The sequence below is a fragment of the Camelus ferus genome, chromosome 9 (genome assembly GCF_009834535.1).
Source record: "Camelus ferus isolate YT-003-E chromosome 9, BCGSAC_Cfer_1.0, whole genome shotgun sequence".
In the NCBI taxonomy this organism is placed as follows: domain Eukaryota; kingdom Metazoa; phylum Chordata; class Mammalia; order Artiodactyla; family Camelidae; genus Camelus; species Camelus ferus.
Window position 1 is genome coordinate 14091988 of NC_045704.1, and position 23394 is coordinate 14115381.

General features: G+C 41.1%; 1 protein-coding gene across 2 annotated transcripts; it reads left to right on the forward strand.

Annotated features, from left to right (window-relative positions):
- The first annotated feature begins 4532 nt into the window (after positions 1-4532).
- On the forward strand, positions 4533-23394 carry SULT2A1 (sulfotransferase family 2A member 1). 2 transcript variants are annotated; one of them, XM_014556012.2, is made up of 7 exons: positions 4533-4731; positions 13107-13310; positions 14556-14764; positions 17116-17242; positions 19767-19861; positions 21454-21631; positions 22947-23394. In XM_014556012.2, exons 2-7 carry the CDS (start codon positions 13175-13177, stop codon positions 23057-23059), a joined length of 858 nt encoding a protein of 285 aa, XP_014411498.1. In that variant the 5' UTR covers positions 4533-4731; positions 13107-13174; the 3' UTR covers positions 23060-23394. The 2 variants fall into 2 exon arrangements, with proteins under 2 accessions (XP_014411498.1, XP_006180949.1); XM_006180887.3 differs by having other exon boundaries at positions 13110-13310.

Genomic DNA, 23394 nt, shown 5'->3' on the forward strand with positions numbered 1-23394 from the left:
CTCTGGTTGAGGAAAGGATTCCTGTTAAGAATGGCTGGGGAGGCGGGTGGGTATAGCTCAGTGGTGGAGCGCATGCTTAGTATGCATGAGGTCCTGGGTTCAATTCCCCGGTACCTCTATTTAAAAGAAAAGAATCTAGCAATGAAAGCATTACGAGATTAAGATTAGAGATCATGATACTATTAAGAGAGCTCATCGGCTGAGTACTTATTCTCAAAAGTACATTGTCTCAGAAAGTGCTCATATTTATGCTTAAAAGATTATTCAGAACTGGAGAGAAGTTCTGAATTCTGTGGTGAGAATTTGTTGATTATTGAACTCCTTCCTTGGCACCATCAATAGCCTGGACTCCTGGATATGCATCAGGGAGACCCGGACATGGGGGCACGTCTTGAGTTGAGTCTAAGCCTAAATGGTGATGGGAAAGCATTGGACCAAATAAGACCCAGCACACAGTAAGTATTCATTCATTGACTGTCAGATAAATGAAAGGATCAGAGGAATAACCTATGGCATACGGTGAAGGGCCATGTGTCAGGGTTCTCTGGAGAAGCAGAACCGATACGAGATTGACTGATTGATTGAGTGTAAGAAATTGGCTCATGCAATTTAAGAAATTGGCTTGTGTAATAAGAGGTTGATTGATTGATGTTAAGGAATTGATTCGGGCAATTTGACTAGCAAATCCAAAATCTATAAGGCAGGTCAGGAGCTTGGACACTCAGGCAGGATTTGATGCTGCAGTCCTGAGTCGTGAGGTTTCACCAAGAAAACTGCTCTTGCCCTTAAGTCCCCTGGATGATTAGATCAAGCCACCTAGATTATCAAGTGTCATCTCCTTTACTGAAAGTAAGTCGATTATAGATGTTAATCACACAAAACACCTTTGCAGCAACACTTAAACTAGTATTTGATTAAATAACTGGATATTATCGCCAAGCCAAGCTGACACAGAAGACTAACCATCACAGACACTGTCAGGGTCAACTGGCAGAAATTAAAGGATTTAAGTTAATAGTTCAGAAAGAACACTTAAGGCTGACTAGACACTGGGGGGATGGAGAAGTAAGTTCCGGGCATCCCTGACCTTTGGCTTCACCTGCTAACTGCTCAGAGTCAGGCAAACTAGCCATAGTTGTTCTGTTTGTCTCATCTGGTCTCCGCTTGTATGGCTTCTTGCAAGAAACCCTATACATTTGGAAGCCTGGATTGAAACAGGGCAGACAGTCCCCTCTCTTTAGGGAAGGGTAGGAGCCACCCAGGTAGTTGGAGGGGTTGTGCTTCCTGGAGGCGGGAGACTAAACTAGGAGCCATCGATAAAAGCAGCTCCTCGTTACTGCCAGGTCCTGGGTGATGCCAGTTCTTAACTCCTCCCGCTGGATCTGTTGTCTTCTACAGTGGAGATACGCGCCCAAGGATCAGGGGGGAAATGAAAAATGCACCACTTTCATTGATACCAGGACCGTTACTGAAAATCTCGCAACTACAGAACTCCTCTGGCAAATGAAGCCAGAGCTCAAGGCTTGGACCTGGAATCTATGTGAAACTTCTGTTCTCTCCTCCTGCAAATCCAAATCGAGTGTCTGGAGCAGGAGAGAGAGAAGAAGGAGAAAGAGAAGAAGAAGGAGAGAGAACCTTGTCCAGGCTTGGGTTCTAGAGTCAAGTCCGTGTGCCCTGCCCAGATGCGCTATTTGTGGGCGCAGAAAGAAAAAGAGGCACAGAGGAGGAGAACTAGATAACGAAACGTCCTGGTAACCGTTTCTTACCAGTTTGTAGAACGTAGAAGTAAGCATAGTCAGCAGAATCCCAAACTGCAACTCCCTGCTGGAAAGGGAACATGCCTATACGTGGAGTTTGGACCAAAAATGTCAGGGGCCCCTGCCCTAGGGTAGAGTGCAGACGGAAGCAGCAGGTGCGGATCCTCGCGCCGGGGCCTGAGGCTGGCCCACGAGCAGGCCTGGCTAGGGCTTGGCACACCCTCCCGCAATGCGCACCTGTTATCCAGAATAAAAGTCTCTGTCCCTACATAGTTATCAACTCTTTACTCCATGCGGAATTCATTATTAAGCATCCAGAAAAATATCAACTACTACCCTCACAACCAAGTGAATTGTTATCAGTAACATCCTACTCAGATTTCTGGAGTAAACTAGCTGCCTACAGGAAGGTATAAAACCTTCTGCTATGAACAATGATCACATAAAGGCATATATGTCTGTCCTGGCCATGATAAATTTGAGTTTGGGTGACATTTGTTGGACCACAGCTATCTTAGCACCTGGAAGTCGGCAAATTATCTAAAAAGCAACCTGCTGGCTGATTACCAAAAATGCACCCAAACACCCGTGCAACGCAGCGTTTATCCCTTGTGTGTTCCCTGTGTGCGTCTGTGCTGGGTCCATGACTAAGTTTTAAGCAGTAGAATAAGCTGAAGAGATGCTTGGGATTCCCAAGGTTGGATTATAAGAGACGTTGAAAGCTCCACCTGAGTCTCTTGGAATGTTCTCCCTGGGTAAAGCTGTCACTAACAGGTCCGTCTGCAGGATGGCCACGCTGTGAGGAAGCCCAAGCTAGCCGTGTGGAGAGGCAGCTTTGAGAGAGAGATGCTCAACCAGCTACAGGCGAGCCCAGGGGCGAGGCATGCTGATGAAGAAGCCTTCCGATGCTCCAGCCCCAGGTGTCATCCGGTAGGATGTCAGACCCCAAATGAGAACCGCTCAGCCGAGCCGAGTGAACCCCTAGAACCACGAGATTGCGTTTCAAGCCAGAGGTCAGCAAACTACAGTCTGTGAACCAAATCTGGCCCTGCTGAATATTGTTGGTTGTCACAACCGGGGGAAGGGGTGCTACTGCCATCTAGTGGGTAGAAACTAGGAATATTGCTACACACGCTACAGTGCACAGGACAGCCCCCCAAACAGAGAGCGATCCAGTCCCCCAAATCAACAGTGCTCAGCCTGAGGTCTGAGCTGGCACTGCCAGACGAAAGGACGGCTCAGAATCTCCATTCAGCGGGCTGCCGAGTGTACACTGCGTGTGTACAATCTGGATGGCAGAGACTAAGCTTCAAAACAGAACCAATGCCTAATAAGATCAGATTTACATTTACATAAACAAGAACATTCACATCTTGAAGGAACAGGAAAGAAATGTAAGTTTTTCCTTTGCTGGGGGAGAGAAAGCAGCAGGAGGTAGAGGTGACCGAAGAGAGAAAAAGATGGAATCTGGGTCATGCGGTCCAGATAAAAAAAGATATGAAGGAGGAACAGAAGAAAGAGGCAGTGGTAATGCTAGTGGCTTTTTTTTTCTTCCAGTATCGTTTCAAGCAATTTTTCACTGGTTTCCTGCAAAGAAGTTATTCTTATCATTTCCTCTTTTAGAAGATTCTAAAAACCAGTCGAAAGAAGCATTCAACTCAGTCTGCTTGATCTGATGGTCAGCTTTCTTGAAAAAAATAATTTGTGTACATACACAAAAAATAATCTGGGGGTATCAAAAGAACCCCAATTTGGCCATTTTAGGTTGAGATCTCCTTTAATATGGTTTCTCCAATTAAGAATTTACAAGTATAAGTTCCATACATATTGTACGTGAACCTGACTAGGGTATTTGTTGGAGGTCTGGCAATTTGTCATTCCTTTTTCAACGCAAAAGAAAAAGGAATGACATTCTGGGGTGGGTTTGTCAGGATAAAACTGCCAATGATGATTGTGTAGTGGGCCAGTGTGATGTTTGTGAGCTTAACTCCTCTAACTTCATCTCTCTTAGATGTCAGTATCTCCCTCCGGCCACCTGAAACCACCATGGGTACTCAAATCAGTGAGTGGCTAGCTCTCATATGTGGCCCCCAGATGAGCAAGTTTTTTAAATTAAGTGAGTGAATAGATAAACAAGATTATACTGTATAGCGCAGGGAAATATATACAAGATCTGGTGGTAGCTCACAGCAAAAAGAAAATGTGACAATGAATATATGTATGTTCATGTATAACTGAAAAAGTGTGCTCTACACTGGAAATTGACACAACATTGTAAACTGACTATACCTCAATAAAATAAAATTTTAAAAAATAAAATAAAAAATAAATTAAATGAGTGGTTTCCCTATGGGACTATTACACGTTCTGAGGACTTACCACCCCCACAAGTTTCCCAGTTGCCAAAGAAAGCCATCGCCAGCTCTTCTCTTCTTCAGAGCTGAAAGCTCTCATGTGATATTTTCACTTTTATTCCAACAAACCCCATTAAAGTAGGCAATTCAAGGACAAACAACAGGCTAATCTCCTACCTACTCACTCAGTCCAAACCACACTCAGTGTCTTTCAACTGAGCAAAATCTTCCCAGTGTTTGTCAACTGGGGTAACCCAGGTACCTCTTCTTGAAACTACGTCCAAGGAAAACCTACTCCTCATGGAGCAGAGTTTATCCACCACCCAATAAAACTTAGGATGGTCAGCCACTAACAGGTGATCCAAGATCCAGGAGAGATTTGTCCAATCATCTGGACTTACAAATGAGACAGACAGACGCAAGTGGCCTCAGATGGTACCAAAGCGCCAATTGTTGTAGAGTTCAAGCAGAGGAGAGAAGTCTGCCCTGAGTGCCTTCGTGGCTGCCAAAGCTGTCAATTGAAGAAAACCACACAACCTAAAAGTTACAAGTTGAGTTTTATTCATGGATCTTACTGAAGACTATAGCTGGGAGAGAGCCTTTCAAGTAGCTCTGAGAAGGTAAGAAAGGAGCCAGGGTATATACAAGGTTTTTTTGCTGGGAAAAAAAAAAAAACAAAAAACATGTAGTTGGACATTAAGAGATTGCTGCTGATCACAAAATAGCAGATGTCTCAAGTTATGATTTTAGTGCTTGTCTGTATATGGGAAGATGCAAGAATCTGGGATCACTGAAATTATTCCTTAGATATGTATTTTAACTATCTAGGGCCGGTATCCAAAGCAAAGACTGCTTCCTGTTTTTCTCCAGCCTATATCCTAAGGGTGTACCATTGGTGAGCAGCTGCAGTGGCTAAGGGCTTTATCACTGTGGAACTGGAATCGCAGGCAACGTTCTTTATTTACAGAGCTCTCCGTAATTATGGAAACTTTCCGTATCTCTGGGGACCAGTAGAGTAGCCACTAGCTCTATGTGGCTGTTGAGCATTCATGATGTTGTTCATATGGGTGAGGAATTGGGTGTCCAATTTTATTTGGCTTTAATTACTTTCAATTTAGATAGCTACATGGCCAGCAGCTGAGGAAATAAATTTAAATTTTGTTTAATTTAAATTTCCATGCAGCAAGCGGCCAGCCTATTGATCAGTAAAACTCTAACTCAAAAAAGACTGTTGCACACATGGATCTCATGTCACATTTTTTCATTCACTGAGGGTAAGGGGGTACGGGATGGAGATAAACGTGGATCCTGGCCAAATTCGTTGAATCTTACAGGCAGATAACTGAAATCTGAATAATCCTTACAAATGCACTGGAGTCGTAATACTCTGTCTATAGAAGATCTAAAAAAGTCAAACTTATATAAACAGAGAGTAGAAGGGTGGTTACCAGGGGCTGGGGGTAGGGGAAATGGAGAGACGTTAATCAAAGGGTACAAAGTTTCCGTTACGCAGCATGGATAAGTTCTGAGGATCTGATGTACAGCATAGAGATGATAGTTAACAATACGGTATTACAGACTGGAAATTTGCTAAGATTGTAAATGTTCTCACCTCAGAAAGAAAAGAGTAACTATGTCAGGTGATGGATATGTTAATTAGCTTGGTTGTAGTAACCATTTCACAATGTATGCATATATCAAATCATCACCTTGCACAACTTAAATATATACACTTTTTATTTGTCAACCATGTGCCAATAAAGCTAGGTAATAAAACCTCTATTTTAAAAAAAACCTGACCTATGGGGTTTGGAGAGCTTCTGGTAGTGAATGCATCAAGGTGCAGTGGGGGGTGACATGCTCAGAGAGGGCATGGAAGCTCCACCCCTCTTCCCCCATATCTCTCCCTATGCATCTCTTCCACTTGGCTGTTCCTGAATTGTAATCCTGTATTAAAAAAACATTAATAGTAAGTAAAGTGCCTTCCTGAGTTCTGTGACTCCTTCTAGCACATTATTGAACCTGAGGAGGGGTTTGTGGAAACCCCTGATTTATACCCAGCCAGTCAGAAGTATCAGGACTTGGGACTGGCCTCTTAAGTGGGGTCAGTCTCGTGGGACTGAGCCCTTAACCTGTGGGGTCTGATGCTAGCTCCAGGTAGTTAATTTCAGAATGAACTAAGTTGTAAGACACCCATCTGGTATCTGGAGAGTTAATGAAGCGGTTTTTAGTATGAGGAAAAACCCTACACATTTGGTGTCAGAAGCATTTTGTGCTTAGAAACAGATCAAAGTAGGAGTCAAAGTCCTCTCCTGTATTCCACTCCTCGTTTGTACTTCTGGAATAAGCCAAAAAAACTCAGGAAAGGATGGCAAAGATACTGATTGCTCTGTCCCAGTGTCTCTCTCCTCTTTAAGGCTGTTGGTCCCCCAGCACCAGAAGACAGATCTAATTGCCTCTGGGGTTGGAACAGTAAAACCAAATTCAGCACCACGGAAAATTCCATGGCTCTCTCTGGTTTGGAGGTGTGCCTCCCACTCGCCTTGGTCATAATATGGCCAACCTGAGATTTATTAGAGATGAATTCTGGTGGCAGATAAGATGTCGTCAACAACACTACTCAAATTGGTTGAGTTGTTCAGTTACTGAGAAAGGGTATGGCTGAGCTTCCTGTTTGCTGATTAAATATACCTCAGGTGTCTTCTTTATGCAAAGCACTGTGTTATCCTTTGGTAAACAGAGCTTACTTTGATGTTGCAACAGAGTATATAGTTCAAAAGGCAGAGAGATATTTCCTTTCTTTTGTTTTGTCTGCCAACTCAAAGTTACTTGCCTAATTCTGCTTTTAAATCCAAGAGATCTAAAGTTTGATGGCTGTCACTCTTCAGTTGAAGCTTGTCCTCCAAAAGAAATATGGTGAAGTCCTAGCCCCCAGTACCTGAGAATGTGATCTTATTTGGAAATTTTATTTTATTTATCTTTCTATTATTTTATTTTTATTTTAACTTGATTGCCTCTGTTAATAGGTGACAGACCTATTTCCAAATAAGGTCTTTTCAGAGGTAATCAAGTTAAAATGACACAGGGAACTATATTCAATATCTTGTAGTAACTTATAATGAAAAAGAATATGAAAAGGAATATATGTATGTATATGCATGACTGGAACACTACGCTGTATACCAGAAATTGACATGCCATAACTGATTATATTTCAATTGAAAAAGAAGAAAACACTTACGTCCTTCAACCTTTCTACCGTCATGTTACAGTGTTAGAGTATTCTAAATCTATGTACTCACCTTTACCAATGGGTTACTTAATTAGCATTCTTCTGTTTCAGCTTGAAGAACTCCTTTCAGCATTTTTTGCAAGGCAAGTTTAGTGACGATAAACTCCTTCAGCTTTTCTTTGCCTGGGAGAGTCTTTAACTCTCCTTCACTTCTGAAGGATAACTTTGCTGCATGGGGTATTCTTGGTTGGCAGGGTTTTCTCTTGGGCACTTTGAATATATCATTCCTCTCCCTCTTTGTAATATTTCTGCTGAGATATCCACTGGTAATCTTAATGCAGGTTCCCTTGTAAGTTACAAACTTCTTTTCCATTACTGCTTAAGGTATTCTCTTCATGTTTAATTTCTGACAGTTTTTTTTAATAATTACTTTTTCTTTAATATTCCTTTTTTAATGGAGGTACCAGGGATTGAATTCAGGTCTTTTTGCATGCTAAGTTGTTAAGCATGTGCTCTAGCACTGAGCTATGCCCTCACCCCCAATCTTTTACAGTTTTATTATAGTGTTTTGGAGAGGATCTGTTTGAGTTTAGTTTTTTAGGGGTCTATGAGCTTCATGAACTTGGATATATAAATCTCTCCCCAGATTCGGGAAGTTCTCAGCCATTATTTCTTCAAGATTCTACTCCCTTCTCTCTCTCTCCTCCTTCTGGGACTTCAATAATTTGCAGATTTCTTTTTATGATGTCCCATACTCTTTTTTCATTCTTTTTATCTTTTTCTCCTCTGAACTGGATAATTTCAAACTTCCTGTTTTCTAACTCATGGATTCTTTCTTCTGCTTGATCCATTCTGATGTTAGTTCTCTCTATTGCATTTTTTTCATTTCATCCACTGTATTCTTCAGCTGAAGAATTTCTGTTTGGTTCTTTTTTTATGATTTCTATCTCTTTTTTAAACTTTTCATCTTATTCATGTATTGATTTCCTGATTTTTAAATTTTTCTTTGTTTTCTTGTAGCTCACTGAGTTTCCTTAAAACAGCTGCTTTAATTCTTTATAAATAATTTGCAGTTTGGGTATCACTCAGTGACAACTCTAGTACAGTACAGAGTGTGAACTCAGGTGTCACATGTAGGTAACTGTAATCCAGTACAGATCATAGGACTTGGACTCCAGAGTCCAAGCAGCTGGGTGTAAGTCTCACCCAACCACTCGTTAGCTATATAATTCCAGTAAGATTAACAACTTTATCCAGTTTATTAGTGCCTATGAGGTATGGAGTGGGAGAAGAATATAGAAGAAAATAACTTCTGCATGTAATTTGTATAATCATGTTGTGATAAAAGGGTGTAGCACCAGGATACTGGACACTGTATCAGGTGATCAGGATATTACTGACATGTAAGCTCTCTAATTATTGGCTATTCACAGTATCATTTTGATTACTATCACTATCTAGAATTATTTGGCAACTATAAGGAATGAAAAAATATTGAAATATTTAACTACTTGGTTAAAATGTAACATTTGATCTTTATATATAGATTATTCTTTCTGCCTAAACGCATAGTTACTTCCGCCTCTTTTCTTGGCTAAGTTTCAATCAAAAAAATTTTTTTTAATGAAGGCACTGGGGATTGAACCCAGGACCTCATGCATGCTAAGCATACACTCTATCACTGAGCTATACCCGCTTCTTAAGTTCTACTCAATTGAGATAACAGTTTAAATATCACCTCCTTTCATAACTTCACCTGTCCCCTAAACTACTAGAGTTTCCCCTCCTCTGTCTTTTCATAGGTTCCTTCATTTTCACCTTCATGGCACTTATTACACTGTTAGACATGGTTTGGTTTCTTCTCTTTCTTCCTCAAAAGCACAAAAAGGTCAACAGCTGAGTCAGACTTAAATCTGTGGATTCTAAGCACCTTGTGTGACACATAGGTGCTCAGTCTATTGATCTAGCTCAGGAATAAACAGCAGGGAAAAAAAGATGCTGATCGTTCTCTTGACTATAAAATATTCTAATTTAAACGCTATTGCCTTAAAATTTGGGTTTTATAATAAAATTATAACTGAATAATAAAAACTAAGGAGGGGGTGTTGAAGGTTTCAAGCATTCATTTAAGGACACCTCACATATCAGAGACCTCCCATTAGCAGGCAGAAGGGCTTAGGGAGCTGCGCTCCTGGATAGAAACCACAATGTGGAAATGGAGACTCTAGAATTACAAGCAGAAAAATCAATTTTACTGGGAATTTTTAAGTTACTGTGCACTATGTACAGACGCACATAGACATGGTACGCAGGTCAGGTCTTACGTCCATCTACTGTGTAAATATCAGGCCACGAGACAAAACAAAAGCAACGCCAACACAGGAAGGCATCACATGGGCTCATCAGAGAGGCGGATTTCCCTGTCTTCTCGTCACCCTTCAGAACATTGTTTTCACCCAGAGGTTGAGAAAGGCTCTTACTCGATGTGTTCCTGGTGCCTGGAGCTTTGCACGGTTTTGGCACCGCCCCCACCCCATCTCAGTTCTTCCTCATTTACATAATCTTGAAAAGAACAATAAACGGCGAGCACACCCCACACCGTGGATCGTCCAACACAGAGACAAACAGCCAGCCAAACAAACAACGGCGGAAAATCGGCCTCGGGGAAAGAGGCGGAAGCAGCCGGCCGCTCGCATCATGCCGTCTGGGTGGCTCTCCCAGGCGTCGGCTCCCCCGTGGTGCTGGGTGACCGACAGACACCCTGCGGCCTGCCGAGGCCTTCCACAGCTGGAAGAGCAGCGCCGAGGGTTACCAGACCCGGCAGGGCCACGCGCAGAGGCCCGCAGGCCCGGGCAGGGACTGAGCCCGGCGGATCTGAGGCTGTACGGGGAGGGCGGCTGTGCTGTCAAACGTCACTCAGAATCCCTGCCCCCGAATGACAACGGTAAGAACAAAAGAAACGGACTACGAGAGCTTTAATACTGTTGTCCAACAGCATCAGAAACGCAAGAGCAACACTCCTGACTTCGACTCAAGTGAGAACATTCTCGGGGAAATAAACAAGTCACATGTGCGCTTTCTTCATTCAGTGGGAATGCCTCCCAGACCCACGAAGTAGTCTTAGGACAACAGTGTTGTCCAAATTGTGAAGGAGCTGAATGTCCTCCGTGGTCAACTTTGTTACACGTATTCGATCACAAATTTTTTCAAAAAGCACCCGTTCTGACTTCAAATACTTAATCAAAACCTAAAAATTATTTTCTTGACAGCCTCTGACAAGTCAATAAATATTTCAAGAAATTTTTTTAAATTTGGGTTTTGGATCATTCACTAGATGGTCATAATTTTGGCTGACTGAAACTCACAGGAAAGTGGTAGAAACCTAGATGTTTCTTTTCTTTCTTTTTTTAAATATATTTTTATTAGTTTAGTCAGTTTACAATGCTGTGTCAATTTCTGGTGTACAGCACCATACTTCAGTCACATAGGAACATACATATATTCGTTTCCATATTCTTTTTCACCATAAGTTACTATAAGACATTGAATATAGTTCCCTGTGCTATACAGTAGAAACCTGTTGTTTATCTATTTTACATACAGTAGTCAGAATCTGCAAATCTTGAACTCCCAATTTATCCCTCCCCACCCCCTTCCCCCTCTGGTAACCATAAGTTTGTTTTGTGTGTCTAGGAGTCTGTTTCTATCTTGTAAGTACGTTTGTTTTGTTTGTTTTGTTTTGTTTTTAAATTCCACATATAAGCAATATCATATGATATTTGTCTTTCTCTTTCTGGCTTACTTCACTTAGAATGACAATCACCAGGTCCATCCATGTTGCTGCAAATGGCATTATTTTATTATTTGGATGTTTCTTTCAGTGCTCCTAGAGTCAATATTCCATATATTCAGTGGGCACTCCCCCTTCTGCTTGTCATGTGAACATGGGAAGCCATTGGCCCTTAGAGCCCTCCACTGGGGGGAAGCAATAAAAAACAATTGTTATTGTGGATTTTCATTGTGGCAGATACGAGAACTCTCCTAGCTCAGTCCCCAAAGCCTGGAAGCAGTTGATAAATTCTCAGTGTGTTAATGATTAAATGGCAAAGGAGAACTGGCTCCTATATTCTAGTTATGGTTTAATATAAACTCAACCTCACATCAGGGAGTCTAAAGGAAGTTATTGACTTGTGCTCAAAAAGAGAGATATCAATCCGTGATTTCTCAATTTCCTTCCAGCATTTTATCATCATTATATCTATTTATTTAGTTTCAACTTTTTAAAATTTATCTTCAAATTTAAAGAAATCTTAGAAGAAATGCACAAAGAATTCTTGTATACAATTAACACAGATTTACTAGTGGTAACATTTTGCAACATTTTCTCTCTTTTCCTCACATATAATATTAATTTTTTTTCTTAGCCATTTGAGAGTAAGTTACAGCTCTTATTCCCTTTTATCCCTCAAAACTTCGGTGTATATTTTCTAAGAACAGAGATGTTTCTTTTATAACCACACAAAAATGATAGAAGCTGGGGGATTTAGTATTGCCACAACATTATCTTCTAATTCACATTGTGTATTCAAATGTGGCCAACTGTCCCAATAATAAAATAATAGCGTATTTTGTGGCCTAGGAGCCAACCCAGGATTTAGATTACATTCTTCTTTAACCTGGAGCATATCCTCAGCTTTTCTTTTCTTTTCTTTTCTTTTCTTTTCTTTTTCATTAACAATTTGACAATTTGAATGGTACCAGACAATTATTTTGCAAAAATAGGACTCAATTAAATGTTTTTAAATTGTATTGTTTTTCTTATTTTGGTGGGGGAGGTAATTAGGTTTATTTATTTCCTTATTTATTTTAAAGGAGGTTCTGGGGATTGAACCCAGAACTTCATGCGTGCTAAGAACGCATACTACCCCTTGAGCTATACCCTCTGCCCGCTCAATTACATTTTATAGAATGTGTTCTCACTAATGCATTCAGGTCTAGAGTTCATGTTTTAAATATGCCACATAGAAAGGAAGGAGGGGAGAGGGTAAATTTGCAGGGGAGAAATGTAACAAACATTGCCTCGGCCAAGTGGTCAAAGTCAACTTCAGCAGTGATATGTCAGACTGACATATCATTTTACCTCTGTGCTCTTCCACTCCCAAACCCATAAACCCAGCCTAATCTTGAGAAAACATTGGGCAAACCCCAACAGAGGGACTTCTCCAAAATACCTGACCAGTACTCCTCAAAACTGTCAAGGTCAGCAAAAACAAGAAAACTCTGAAAAACTGTCACAGCCAAAAGAGACTTAAAGAGGCATAAAAACTCAATTTAATGTGGTGTCTGGGATGGGGTCTTGGAACAGAAAAAGGACATTAGATAAAAATTATGGAAATCTGCATAACTTACGGACAGTGGGAACTCTTTGTATTGTCTTTGCAATTTCTCTATACATGTAAAACTGCTGTAAAAAATAAAGCTTATTTTAAAAAAGAAAAGAAAAAACAAAAAAATGTAAATAAAGCTTATTTAAATAAATTTTTTTAATTCACCACATTTCTCCATCCTTGAGCTTGTTACTAAATTCCCAGTTTTCTCCCATGAGTTCAAACCCAAATTACCCCTGAATGTTCTCTGAATGACTTCACAGTTGCTCAATATCCTCAATCTTGTGATCATCTACTTTTATCAGCAGGCACACTCCTCAATAAACTAGGAAAGATTAATGATTGCTTTACCTTTATTATAAAACTAATCTCCCAGCAGCTCCTGCAACTGCCAACAGTGACTACAGTTGAAACTCTTACACGAGCTACAAAGAGCTCTTCGTGATGACAGACGACTATGTGTGGTTTGAAGGGATACCTTTCCCATCCACAGGTTACACACCTGAACTCTTGAGAGACGTGTGGGAGAATTTTGTGTTTAAAGATGAAGACGTCATATTGCTGACTTACCCCAAATCAGGTAAGGAAGTGGAATCAGATACTGAGACAGGCTCATTTATTCAGTAGACAAATGGAATGCTTTCTATATGTTGACAGTGCATTGGGAGGAATAGAACTGTGCCCTAAGACCACTTACGTTCAGAGAAAAGGATTTAGCCAGGCAGTTACACAGTCAGATGAGTGCTCAGAGTGGGTAATCTAAAGGTATTAGGGGACCCATAGGAGTGAATCTTGAGGCAGATTCAGGTGTTTGTGCAGAGGAGTGGAGGAGGATGATCAGTGAGGTCTACAGAGGAAATGGGGATGGGAGGTAATTACATGAGATGATATATGTGTTAATTAGCTTGATTGTGGTCATCATTTCACAATGTATACATATATCAAATCAATGTGTTGTACACCTTAAATATATACATTTTTATTTCTTAGTTATATCAATAAAACAGGGGGAGTGGGGCAGGGAATAAAACACAACTATCACAGTCAAAAAAAAGTGGAAGAAGTAGCATCTAAATTGAGATGAAAAGAATGAATGTGAAACTATTTTGTGAAAAGGAATATTTTCAGTTAAAGGTATCAGCATGGATAATGGTCAGGGATTAGAAGAGATCCTGGCAAATCCAAGGGACTGAAAGGGGGTGGATCATGTTTCTATGGATGGAGGGGTAGTAGAGGGGCTGCAACTGGGCAAGGACTAAGGCTGAAGACATTGAAAGTGGTGTGACAGTGAAAAACCAAGGGCCATGGAAATATATTCAAAGGAGTTAAGCAAATAGCCAAAAGGTAGAAGCAACCCAAGTGTCCACTGACAGGTGAATGGATAAACAAAATGTAGTGTATACATATAATGGAATATTATTCAGCCTTAAAAAAGAATGAAGTTCTGACACATGCTACATGGATGAACTGTGAAGACATTATATTAAGTGAAATAAACCAGTCACTGTATGATTCTACTTAAATGAGGCATCTAGAGTAACCAGACTCACTAAAAAAGAAAGTAGAATAGTAGTTACCAGGGACTGGCAGGGACTGGAGGTGGGAGGGGAGTAGAAAGTTATTGTTAATGGGTACAGAGTTTCAGTTTTACAAGATGAAAAAGTTCTGGAGATTGGTTGTGCAACAGTGTAAGTATACTTAACACTACTGAACTTTATACACTTGAAAATGGTTAGGGTGGTACATTTTATGATAGGTATATTTTATCACAATTTTTTTAAGTCAGATGAAAATGATTGACCATAATTTTTGTTTCTTAATCCAGGAACGAACTGGTTGATTGAAACAGTCTGCCTGATTCACACCAAAGGGGATACCAAGTGGATCCAATCTGTGCCCATATGGGAACGCTCACCCTGGGTAGAGAATGTCACTGGATATGATGTAATAAAGGATAAGGAAGGCCCACAACTCATCAGTTCCCATCTCCCCATCCAACTCTTCCCCAAGTCTTTCTTCAGTTCCAAGGCCAAGGTCAGTGCACAATAGTCAAGATGTGTTTGATGAATGCTTGTCACACTTTAATTTGCCTGGGTGGGAATCACCTGGAGATCTGGTTGAAATGTAGTTGTATTCAGTAGGTATGGGGCGGGGCCTGAGATACTGTATCTGGTGGTGCCACCGTGCAGACTTGAACACAAGGGTGTAAAATCATTCTACAGGTTATACTAGCCAGATATAAACCAGAGACAAAGTGAAACAATAATGTCAAATCTTAGAAAACCTCCTTTTAAACCCAATCAGACTTTATAACTGTGTTATATACCAGATAACCCCCTTGTGTTGCTCTAAAAAATAATTCGTCAATAAATGCCTCCTGTCGTTTAGGTCGAAGCACTGGAGTTACCCATAGGAGAGGCAGCATATTCATAAGTCAATGCCTAAATTCAGGGCAACTACCGGTCCTGGCTGGGTTTTGTAACCACCATGTATTTCTTTTCTTTCTTTCTTTCTTTTTTTTTTTTTTTTTTTTTTTGGTGAGGAGGATTAGATTTTTTTTTTTTAATGGATGTACTGGGGATTGAACCCAGGACCTCATGCATGCTAAGCATGTGCTCTACCATTGAGCTATACCCTTCTCCCCTCTAACCAGTATATACTTCTATAAATAGCTGTCTATTGAGCTTAAGCAGCTACCTGACTCTCTGGTGGGGCTGACAGATGGTGCCCAGAAGGGGCCATGGGTATCCAGGATCTAGCATATCTCAGATTTTTTTTAGAAACATAATTTCCTAGAAAGGGTTAATTGGTTTGTAATTTTTTTTAATGTTTTATGCTTAAATTAGATTGTGAAGCAACAAAGATATATTGGATAGCACAGAGAAATACAGCCACTATTTTGTAATAAGTTTGATGAAGTATAATCTATAAAACTATTGAATCACTATGTTGTACACCTGAAAGCAATAGAATATTGTAAATCAACTATACTTCAATTTAAAAAGTAGATTGTGAAGCTTAGAATATTATTCAGTTCTCTTGGAAATTTCACAATGTGTTGCAGCACAATAAAGGTTTGTTTTTTTTTAAAGCCATCACTTTCCAGGATTATTTCTAATCCACCTAGCTACATATGACTTACTGATTTTGTTAAATCCCTATGTAGGGAAACTGAGGCCCAGAGAGAGTTGAGGCCTAGAATAATGTCTCAAAGCTGGTGCAGAATGCAGAGTATAACTCAGATGTTCAAATGCCAATTGTTCTCGCATGTGTGTGCGTATGTGGGCACTAGTCTTAAATATGAGCTTGTTGAATCTTCACACATGTACAAACTAGGCAACTACCTTGCAGATCCAGGTTTAGAAGATTTCCACTTCCCCAGTAACTTTCCTCCTGCACCCTCCCATCAATGCCAACCCACAGAGGTAACCACTCCCTAGGCTTCTAACTCTATAGATTAGTTATGCTTGTTCTGGAACCTCGTATCCATAGACTCAGACCACATGAATATCTGGCTTCTTTCACTCAACCTAATTGTTGATTTGCAGGCTCCTTAGGAGCTTGCCAGGCATAATCTGAAACTGGACCCCATATGCAGAGGGCAGGAAGAGGCAGACCACTCCAGACTGGGAGGTGGCAGGTTTAATTAGCAAGGGAACTTAACTCACCAGGAGGGTTGTCTTGGGCAGCTGCAAGGCCATTAGCTTTCTGCACCTGCCCACCCAATCTTAAAAGTTTACATAGAGGCTTTAGTTGAGTTCAGTCACGTACACACTCCAGATGGTCTCAACACCACATTACCATCTCAAGACTGGGTCCTTGTGGGGGCTTCCAGGGCAAGAAAGGCAAATGGAACACACATTCCAAGGACACAGAAAGGGGTGAGGTGCCTCCAGTTGCCCGGGTCCAGCTCACAGGTCAACTGGCAGTCATGTCCTCTCCAGGGCTTCCCCCAACAATAATGTCTCAGATTTATTCATGGTGTTGTGTGTGTATGTGTATTGCCGTGTATCTACGAGGATAACGTAATTTGTCAATCTATTCTGCTAGTAAGCTTTAAACTATAGTACACAAATATAATATCACACAACTTTTAAAATCTTCCAGTGCTTCCCATTGTGAGTAGAATAATATTATCCCAAAGGGAAAGGATGATACTTTGCTTTTCCATTGTTTTATTCTTAGTATTATCCCAGTGACTGGTTCGTAGGAACTTTAAAATAAATATTTGATTAATGAATGCAATAACTAATTTATTAAAAGGATCCACTGATATTTAATGGGCATTTTCTAGGAACTGGCTTTTTCTCTATTTTTATGATGATCGAGAAAGTTGGAAAACAACTGTATTGATTTTTTTTTATTATCGTTTTTTTCTCTTTAAGTTGATTTATCTCATCAGGAATCCCAAAGATACTTTGGTGTCTGGTTACTTTTTCTGGCGTACTACAACATTTGTTAAGAAGCCAAAGTCACTGGAACAATATTTTGAATGGTTCATGCAAGGAAATGGTGAGTGAATGTAAATTATGGAAACTGGGGGATTGCCAGAGTCCCTTATGAGACCTCTTTTTTTTTTTTTTTTTTTCCACTCAGCCTGATGCCTCTGCATCTTACCAATGCATGGGTACAAGGCTCCATCACCACTGGAACCCAAATTGTATAATACTTTCTTGCAAAGCAGCGGAACCTCAGCCATCCTTTCAGCTTGCCCCATCATAAACTATCCTAGCTAATTTCTGAGTCTCCAGGACCTAGTACTAACACAGAGCGCTCACGTTCTTCTCTACTCTCCTAATCTGTGGCTTTCTGAAAGTTTTCATTGCCTTCCTGGACAGCACAATCTTAACTTTTGATCATTTCTTAGATGTATCTTTCTGAAACTCCCTTAATACTCTTGTTCTATCTGTCTCAAAACTGCATGCATTACCTGTAGGATCTCTGTATTTTTAATTATGCAGAATTTCTAGGCTTGCTCAGATATTTGAAAATTTGCAGTTTTTCTCAAAACTATGTGACCAGCTGGATATCTCTGCTGTGATATGTCTCCCTGGCTTCAGACCTGTTTCTCTAACAGCTCATGGACATCTTCGCTGGAGAGAACCATAGATAACTCTAATTCAGGATGTTCAAAATTGAGGGGGAGGAGGCAGGACGGTCCTATCAGTTGCCACTGGGGAGAGTTGATCTCTGTTTTGGGATGGGGAGGGCCGATTAATGTGCTGTAACCAGACCACCCCTGAACCCTCACCCACCAGAGGATAGCAAGGTAGAGAGCATTATACCCACCTAGTGTCTCTGGAGGAAGAGTCACCAAGGAGAGCCCAGAGACGCATTTCCTGCCCTGGACCCGGAAACATCTTCCCTCCAGTTACCTACACACACCCTCTTACTCATAGGCAACCATCGGGTCACGGGCGTGTGGACCTTGCCCTTTGACTGGGGCCCAAGACTATTTACTAAAGAGGGCTCCTAGCTGGGGGGCGGGGAGCGTGTCCAGCAGAACTTCCTTCTGGGTGAGTGGAGGGTTTGGTGATGGTCCCGGGGATGTAGCAACAGTCGAGAGTCCTGACGCTGTAACTAGCTCACCGTATGACCTTTAGCGAACTCCGAATCACTGGACATAGTTTCTGGATTTGTAGAATTAAAGGGTTAGTCTAGATCAAAATTAAAATTAAAAAAAAATTGAACACATTTCCTCCCAAATCTCAAACTTCTACTGCAGGTTTAACTTATTCAATAAATAGAACCACCCCTCACCCAAAGGCTAGCATGACTCTGACATTTCACAGGTGTCATCTCTTTCCCACCCCATTTCCTCGTGCCCCTCGCCACCTTCCTTTATCTAGTCCAAGTCTCACAACCTTGATTAATATCTTCGTTCTGGTCTCTCTATTTAGGAAGTCATCCTTCTCAACTCTCTCTATATAAAATAGCACCTCTCCCCATGGCTGCAGTTTTATCTTTTTTTCCCCACCTTAGGGTTCATCACCAATGAGTATGGATTCTGTTTATTTGTTTGTTCCAAGTGTCTCCCCACTAAAATGTAGGCTCTTTGGGTTGTTCCTTGTTGAGTCCAGGCTCTAGAGTGGTGCGTACCACATAGTAAGCAGCTAACACGCCTTGGCTGAAGAATGAATGTTCATTTGCCACTCCTTCCATCCGGGCTCTGTTAACCAGATCCGCTGCTACTTCTCACCTTCAGTAACATCACAGGCTCGTTATTGATGTCCTCAGCTGTGTGTCCTCCGGCCCCTCTAGGCTATGTTGTAACCATCTGTTACACATTGAACAGTTCATATTCCCCGATTTTTTTCTGTCAGCATCAAAGTCCAATCTTCAAAGCTTGCAGGTCGTAGTTCTTATCGAGCTGATCCTGGGTGAACTCTAGAGCCCTGGCTCCTGCTTTGCTTCGGGTTACTCCTTCAGAAAAAGAGCAACAGTGAAACATACGGCAGAAACCTAGACATGAAAAGAACAACTGCCCAGTGCTGGAGCTGATCTTGCCATTTGGTGTATAAAATAGTCTGGATTGTGCTTCAGCTGTCACCAAAAATCCAGGAAAGTCCAGTCCGTAGTGGTGGGTGATGAAGACGTATCTTGTAAACCTCACCACTCTCCCAATATCTTGCCTATGTGTGCCCTGTTACTCCCACACAAGGAGAATGGAAAAAAAAAAAAAAAAAAAGCAAAGGCTGTTGGAATGTACCTATCAACCAAAAATTCTAAATGCTGAACAGACTAGGGGCAACAAGAATACCAGTCCTCAGGACATATGGGTCTCTGGAGAGGATCTCCCTTAGAGACCCTTGAAACCTGGGTGCAAAACCTGCTCCAGATGAACTAGGCTTATTAGAGTGTAAATACATAATGTTGAATAGCACTAATTTACTCAGTAAATAGTTATAACAGGCCTAAATGTGCCCTATGTTGTGCTAGCAGTTGTGCCCACAGGAGTGAAGCTAATCCATGAGTCCCTGCTTTCATAGAGTTTGTAATCTACTCACTCTCTCTGCCTCCCCCCGCCCGCACACAGTGATATACGGATCATGGTTTGACCACATTCGTGGCTGGATGTCCATGAGAGAGAAGGAGAACTTCCTGATACTGAGTTACGAAGAGATGAAACGGGTAACTATTGTTCTTACAGTTAGCACACGCTCTCTCTCACCATCTTCACACCCTCTAACTTCCCTCCGTTTCTCTGTGTCTCTACTCCACCTTCTCAGTCAAAGGTTAGCCTTGTGAATGGTCATTAGGAGGGAGAATAACGACCTGGGTCTTCATTGCCCTACTTCTGGTTGACACTTTCCGAGCTCCATGCTCTCTCTCTTCATTGTGTTCTTCTTTGTTTCGTCTTACATCATCTTAAGGACTTCCTTCAAGCACTGGCTTATGCTCACACTGGCAACTGGTCCTGTCATTTTTAGAGGTAGGTCACATGCTGCTGCTGATACCCTAGTGGTGGGAGGGGTCTGAGAAACAAGATGGGAATGGGGAGAAGCAAGTTTGGTTCCAGAGATACGTCTGACATCCCAGATTGACTGATAGAAGAAAAAGGAAGTCATGAAATCAATCTGGGTGATTCTGCTGAGAGGCCAAATACTGGATACACTAGTGATGGGCAGGAAAAGCTGTCAGACGATGCTCAAAATCAGTAAAAGTGGGGGAGGATATAGCTCAAGTGGTAGAGCACGTGCTTGGCGTGCACGAGGTCTTGGGTTCAATCCCCAGTACCTCCTCTATAAATAAATAAATAAACCTAATTACCCACCCCCACAAAAAAAATCAATAAAAATGATTAAGCCATAGGAAGAAGAACTTTACCTATTAGTGGTATCTTGGAGAAAAGAGAAAACAACATAAACACAGGCTTTTGCTTCTATCTGAGAAACATTATTTCCTATCATCTTCTTCTAGCTACTTCTGTCCAATGCTCTATGGTCTTCTCATGAATTTCATTTTTACCAGAGAGATTTTTGTAACAAGTTTAGCTCATGTACCTCAGGTACATGCTCTCATACCTTCCTATAATCATGCTTCAAGTCGCAAAATGAACTTTTATTATAGTAATCTCTACAGTTGTATGGGGTTTTTTTGTTAGATCATATTGAAAGCTCATGGAATAAAGAAAAAAATTAAAGAATTATATCTCTAAGAGGAAAATCTATGATTCAAAGTGAAACCTTTCTAGTTTTAAGAATCCATCTTCTTATAATAATCTCCCAGGATCAGGTGCCAAGTACGAATTATTAATACAATATCTGAGGAGATATAGTAAAACTCTATTGTGTTATTCAAATGTTAGTTGTGGAAAACAGTACTATTCAAGTACATGGCTAGGATTTGAAATCAACCCCTTAAATCGTTGCCAAGTTCTTCCTGAACATCTCCTTGCTCAATCCTGATCATAATTGTCTAAGAGGCCCTTCCAAAGCCAGTTTAGAAAACCCAGGTCCTACGTTTTACTGTTAAGGTGCCCTGAACTCAGCAATACTGGGAAATCCGTGGTGATCTCACATCTTTTACACACTGCGTCTTCCTTCTTTACTTTCCCCCTTTCGTCCTCCTGGTCACGTCCAACTCAATTCCTTCTCATCTCTGTGCATTTTTTTCCCTTTTCCTCTTCCCCTCTTCCTCCTCGTCCTGCTGTTTCCGCCTTCTCATCTCCTTTGCTATGTTCTTTCTCTTTCATACACTCTTATTTTTCTTATTTCTTCTAGGACACGAGAAGCACTGTGGAGAAGATCTGCCAATTCCTGGGCAAGAAACTAGAGCCGGAAGAACTAGACTCCGTCCTCAAGAACAGCTCCTTCCAGGCCATGAAGGAGAACAAAATGTCCAATTTTTCCCTCCTGAGGGGTTCTCATTTAACAGAGAATGCAAGTCTTTTGAGAAAAGGTAAAAGAAAATGGTCTGCCTTCAGAATGTATCAGAATATGCAGAGGACATTCTTGTGCTTGCAAGAGGGTACTCACCGTTGGGACTACGGACTGTTTGAATGTATCGACTTTAATTGCTCATCACTTGAGAACTTCTCATATGAGTCCTTATCAGGGGGTCTCTTTTTATAGTACTGATGTGGTCTGTAGGCACTTGGAGAAAGTTTATTAGGCCTGGCATGGTCATCTGACTTATGCGAGGTCATTCAGTCTCTCCTCAGAACATGACGTGGAGATACACATTCCACAAACAGTAACCAGATTAATTCACTACTTTTGCCAATTTGCCAGTTGTGATTGGCCTGAAAAATAAGGACAGGATTGGGAGAGGTCATGCTGGTGCTACTCCGCTGGTGATTTAGCATAGAGAAATATCGTGAACAAAAAAAAATGTATAAAGAATAATTCAACTGGAAAAAGGAACATGGAGAGACTTTTCACTTAGCTGAGAGTCTATCTTGCTATCAGACATTGTAAAGCCCCCTGTGATGAAAGGTTAATCATTTCCAAATCCTTGGGCCCCAGATGAATGAACAGTATCTATTGCATGGAGTGGGAGGAGCCCATTTCCCTGGAACCCAATAGTTCAAATATGTCCAGGATGCTAACCCATGGAAGGAAGAAACTAAATGATTCAAAAGGCCTCAAACAGGTGGGGGCTGCCACCCAGGGCAGAGGGGGGCACCATCCCAGTGGGCCAGGAGGTCAGAGCATGAAGACAAAGAGGCGTCTTCTGAATCCTTAAAATCTAATGGAATTTGCCCTGCTAAGTTTTGGATTTGCTTGAGATCCATGATCCCTTTCTTCTTTCTGATCGCTCCCTTTTGGAATGGGAATATCTATCCTGTGCCTTTCCTACCGTTTTATTTTGGAAGCAGACAACTTGTTTGGCTTCACAGGTTCACAGCTGGAGAGGAATCTTGCCTCAGTGTGGATCATGCCTTGAGTCTCACCCATGCCTCATTTACAGGACATACAGATGAGATTTTTGGATTTAAGAGTTGATGTTAGAATGGGTTGACTTCTGGCCAGTTGGGATGGGGTGAATGTATTTTCGCATGTGAGAAGGATAGGAATGGTGTGGGATGGGGTGTCCAGAAGGCAGAGCATTATAGGATGAACCACATCGCCCCAAAAGAACCAATGGTCATTCTGCTATATTAGCTCTGATCTCCAAGTCAAGTAGACATAAGAAATAGATCTAGGAAGATATGTGTTGGGGTCTTGGGACCTATCCCTAGATCTGACCTGAGTCTCTATTTTATGTTTGGTAGGCATTTCTGGGGACTGGAAAAATTACTTCACAGTGGCCCAAGCTGAAGCCTTTGATAAAGCATTCCAGGAGAAATTGGGAGATCTTCCTCCAGAGCTGTTCCCATGGAAATAACGTTCAAAAGCTTCTGGATCTTACATGCATATTGATCTTTGTTCTCCTGTCCATGTACATGTGAATGAGTGGGGATAATTGCATAAAACTTGTTATTTCATCCTGGAGCCTTGAATTATCAAATCTCTGCATCCTTGATGACTTGACTGTTAAAAGTTAATAGGATACCCCTAAAAAAAATTACCAGGGTACCCCTAATTCACTTTGTGGCATCCCAGATTTTTTTAAATGTTTATGTTTCATATATACAGAATGATACAGAAATAACATAAGTATTGCCAAAAATTATGTCAATATTTTTATTAAAATGAGAAATAAAATTATGGAGCAGTGGA

Bases quoted from the DNA above. Each gene is read 5' to 3' on its own strand.
- SULT2A1 (XM_014556012.2), top strand. From the start codon at position 13,175: ATGACAGACGACTATGTGTGGTTTGAAGGGATACCTTTCCCATCCACA. The intron at 13,311-14,555 runs GTAAGGAAGTGG...TTCTTAATCCAG, and splicing joins GCTGACTTACCCCAAATCAG to GAACGAACTGGTTGATTGAA. The intron at 17,243-19,766 runs GTGAGTGAATGT...GCCCGCACACAG, and splicing joins ATGGTTCATGCAAGGAAATG to TGATATACGGATCATGGTTT.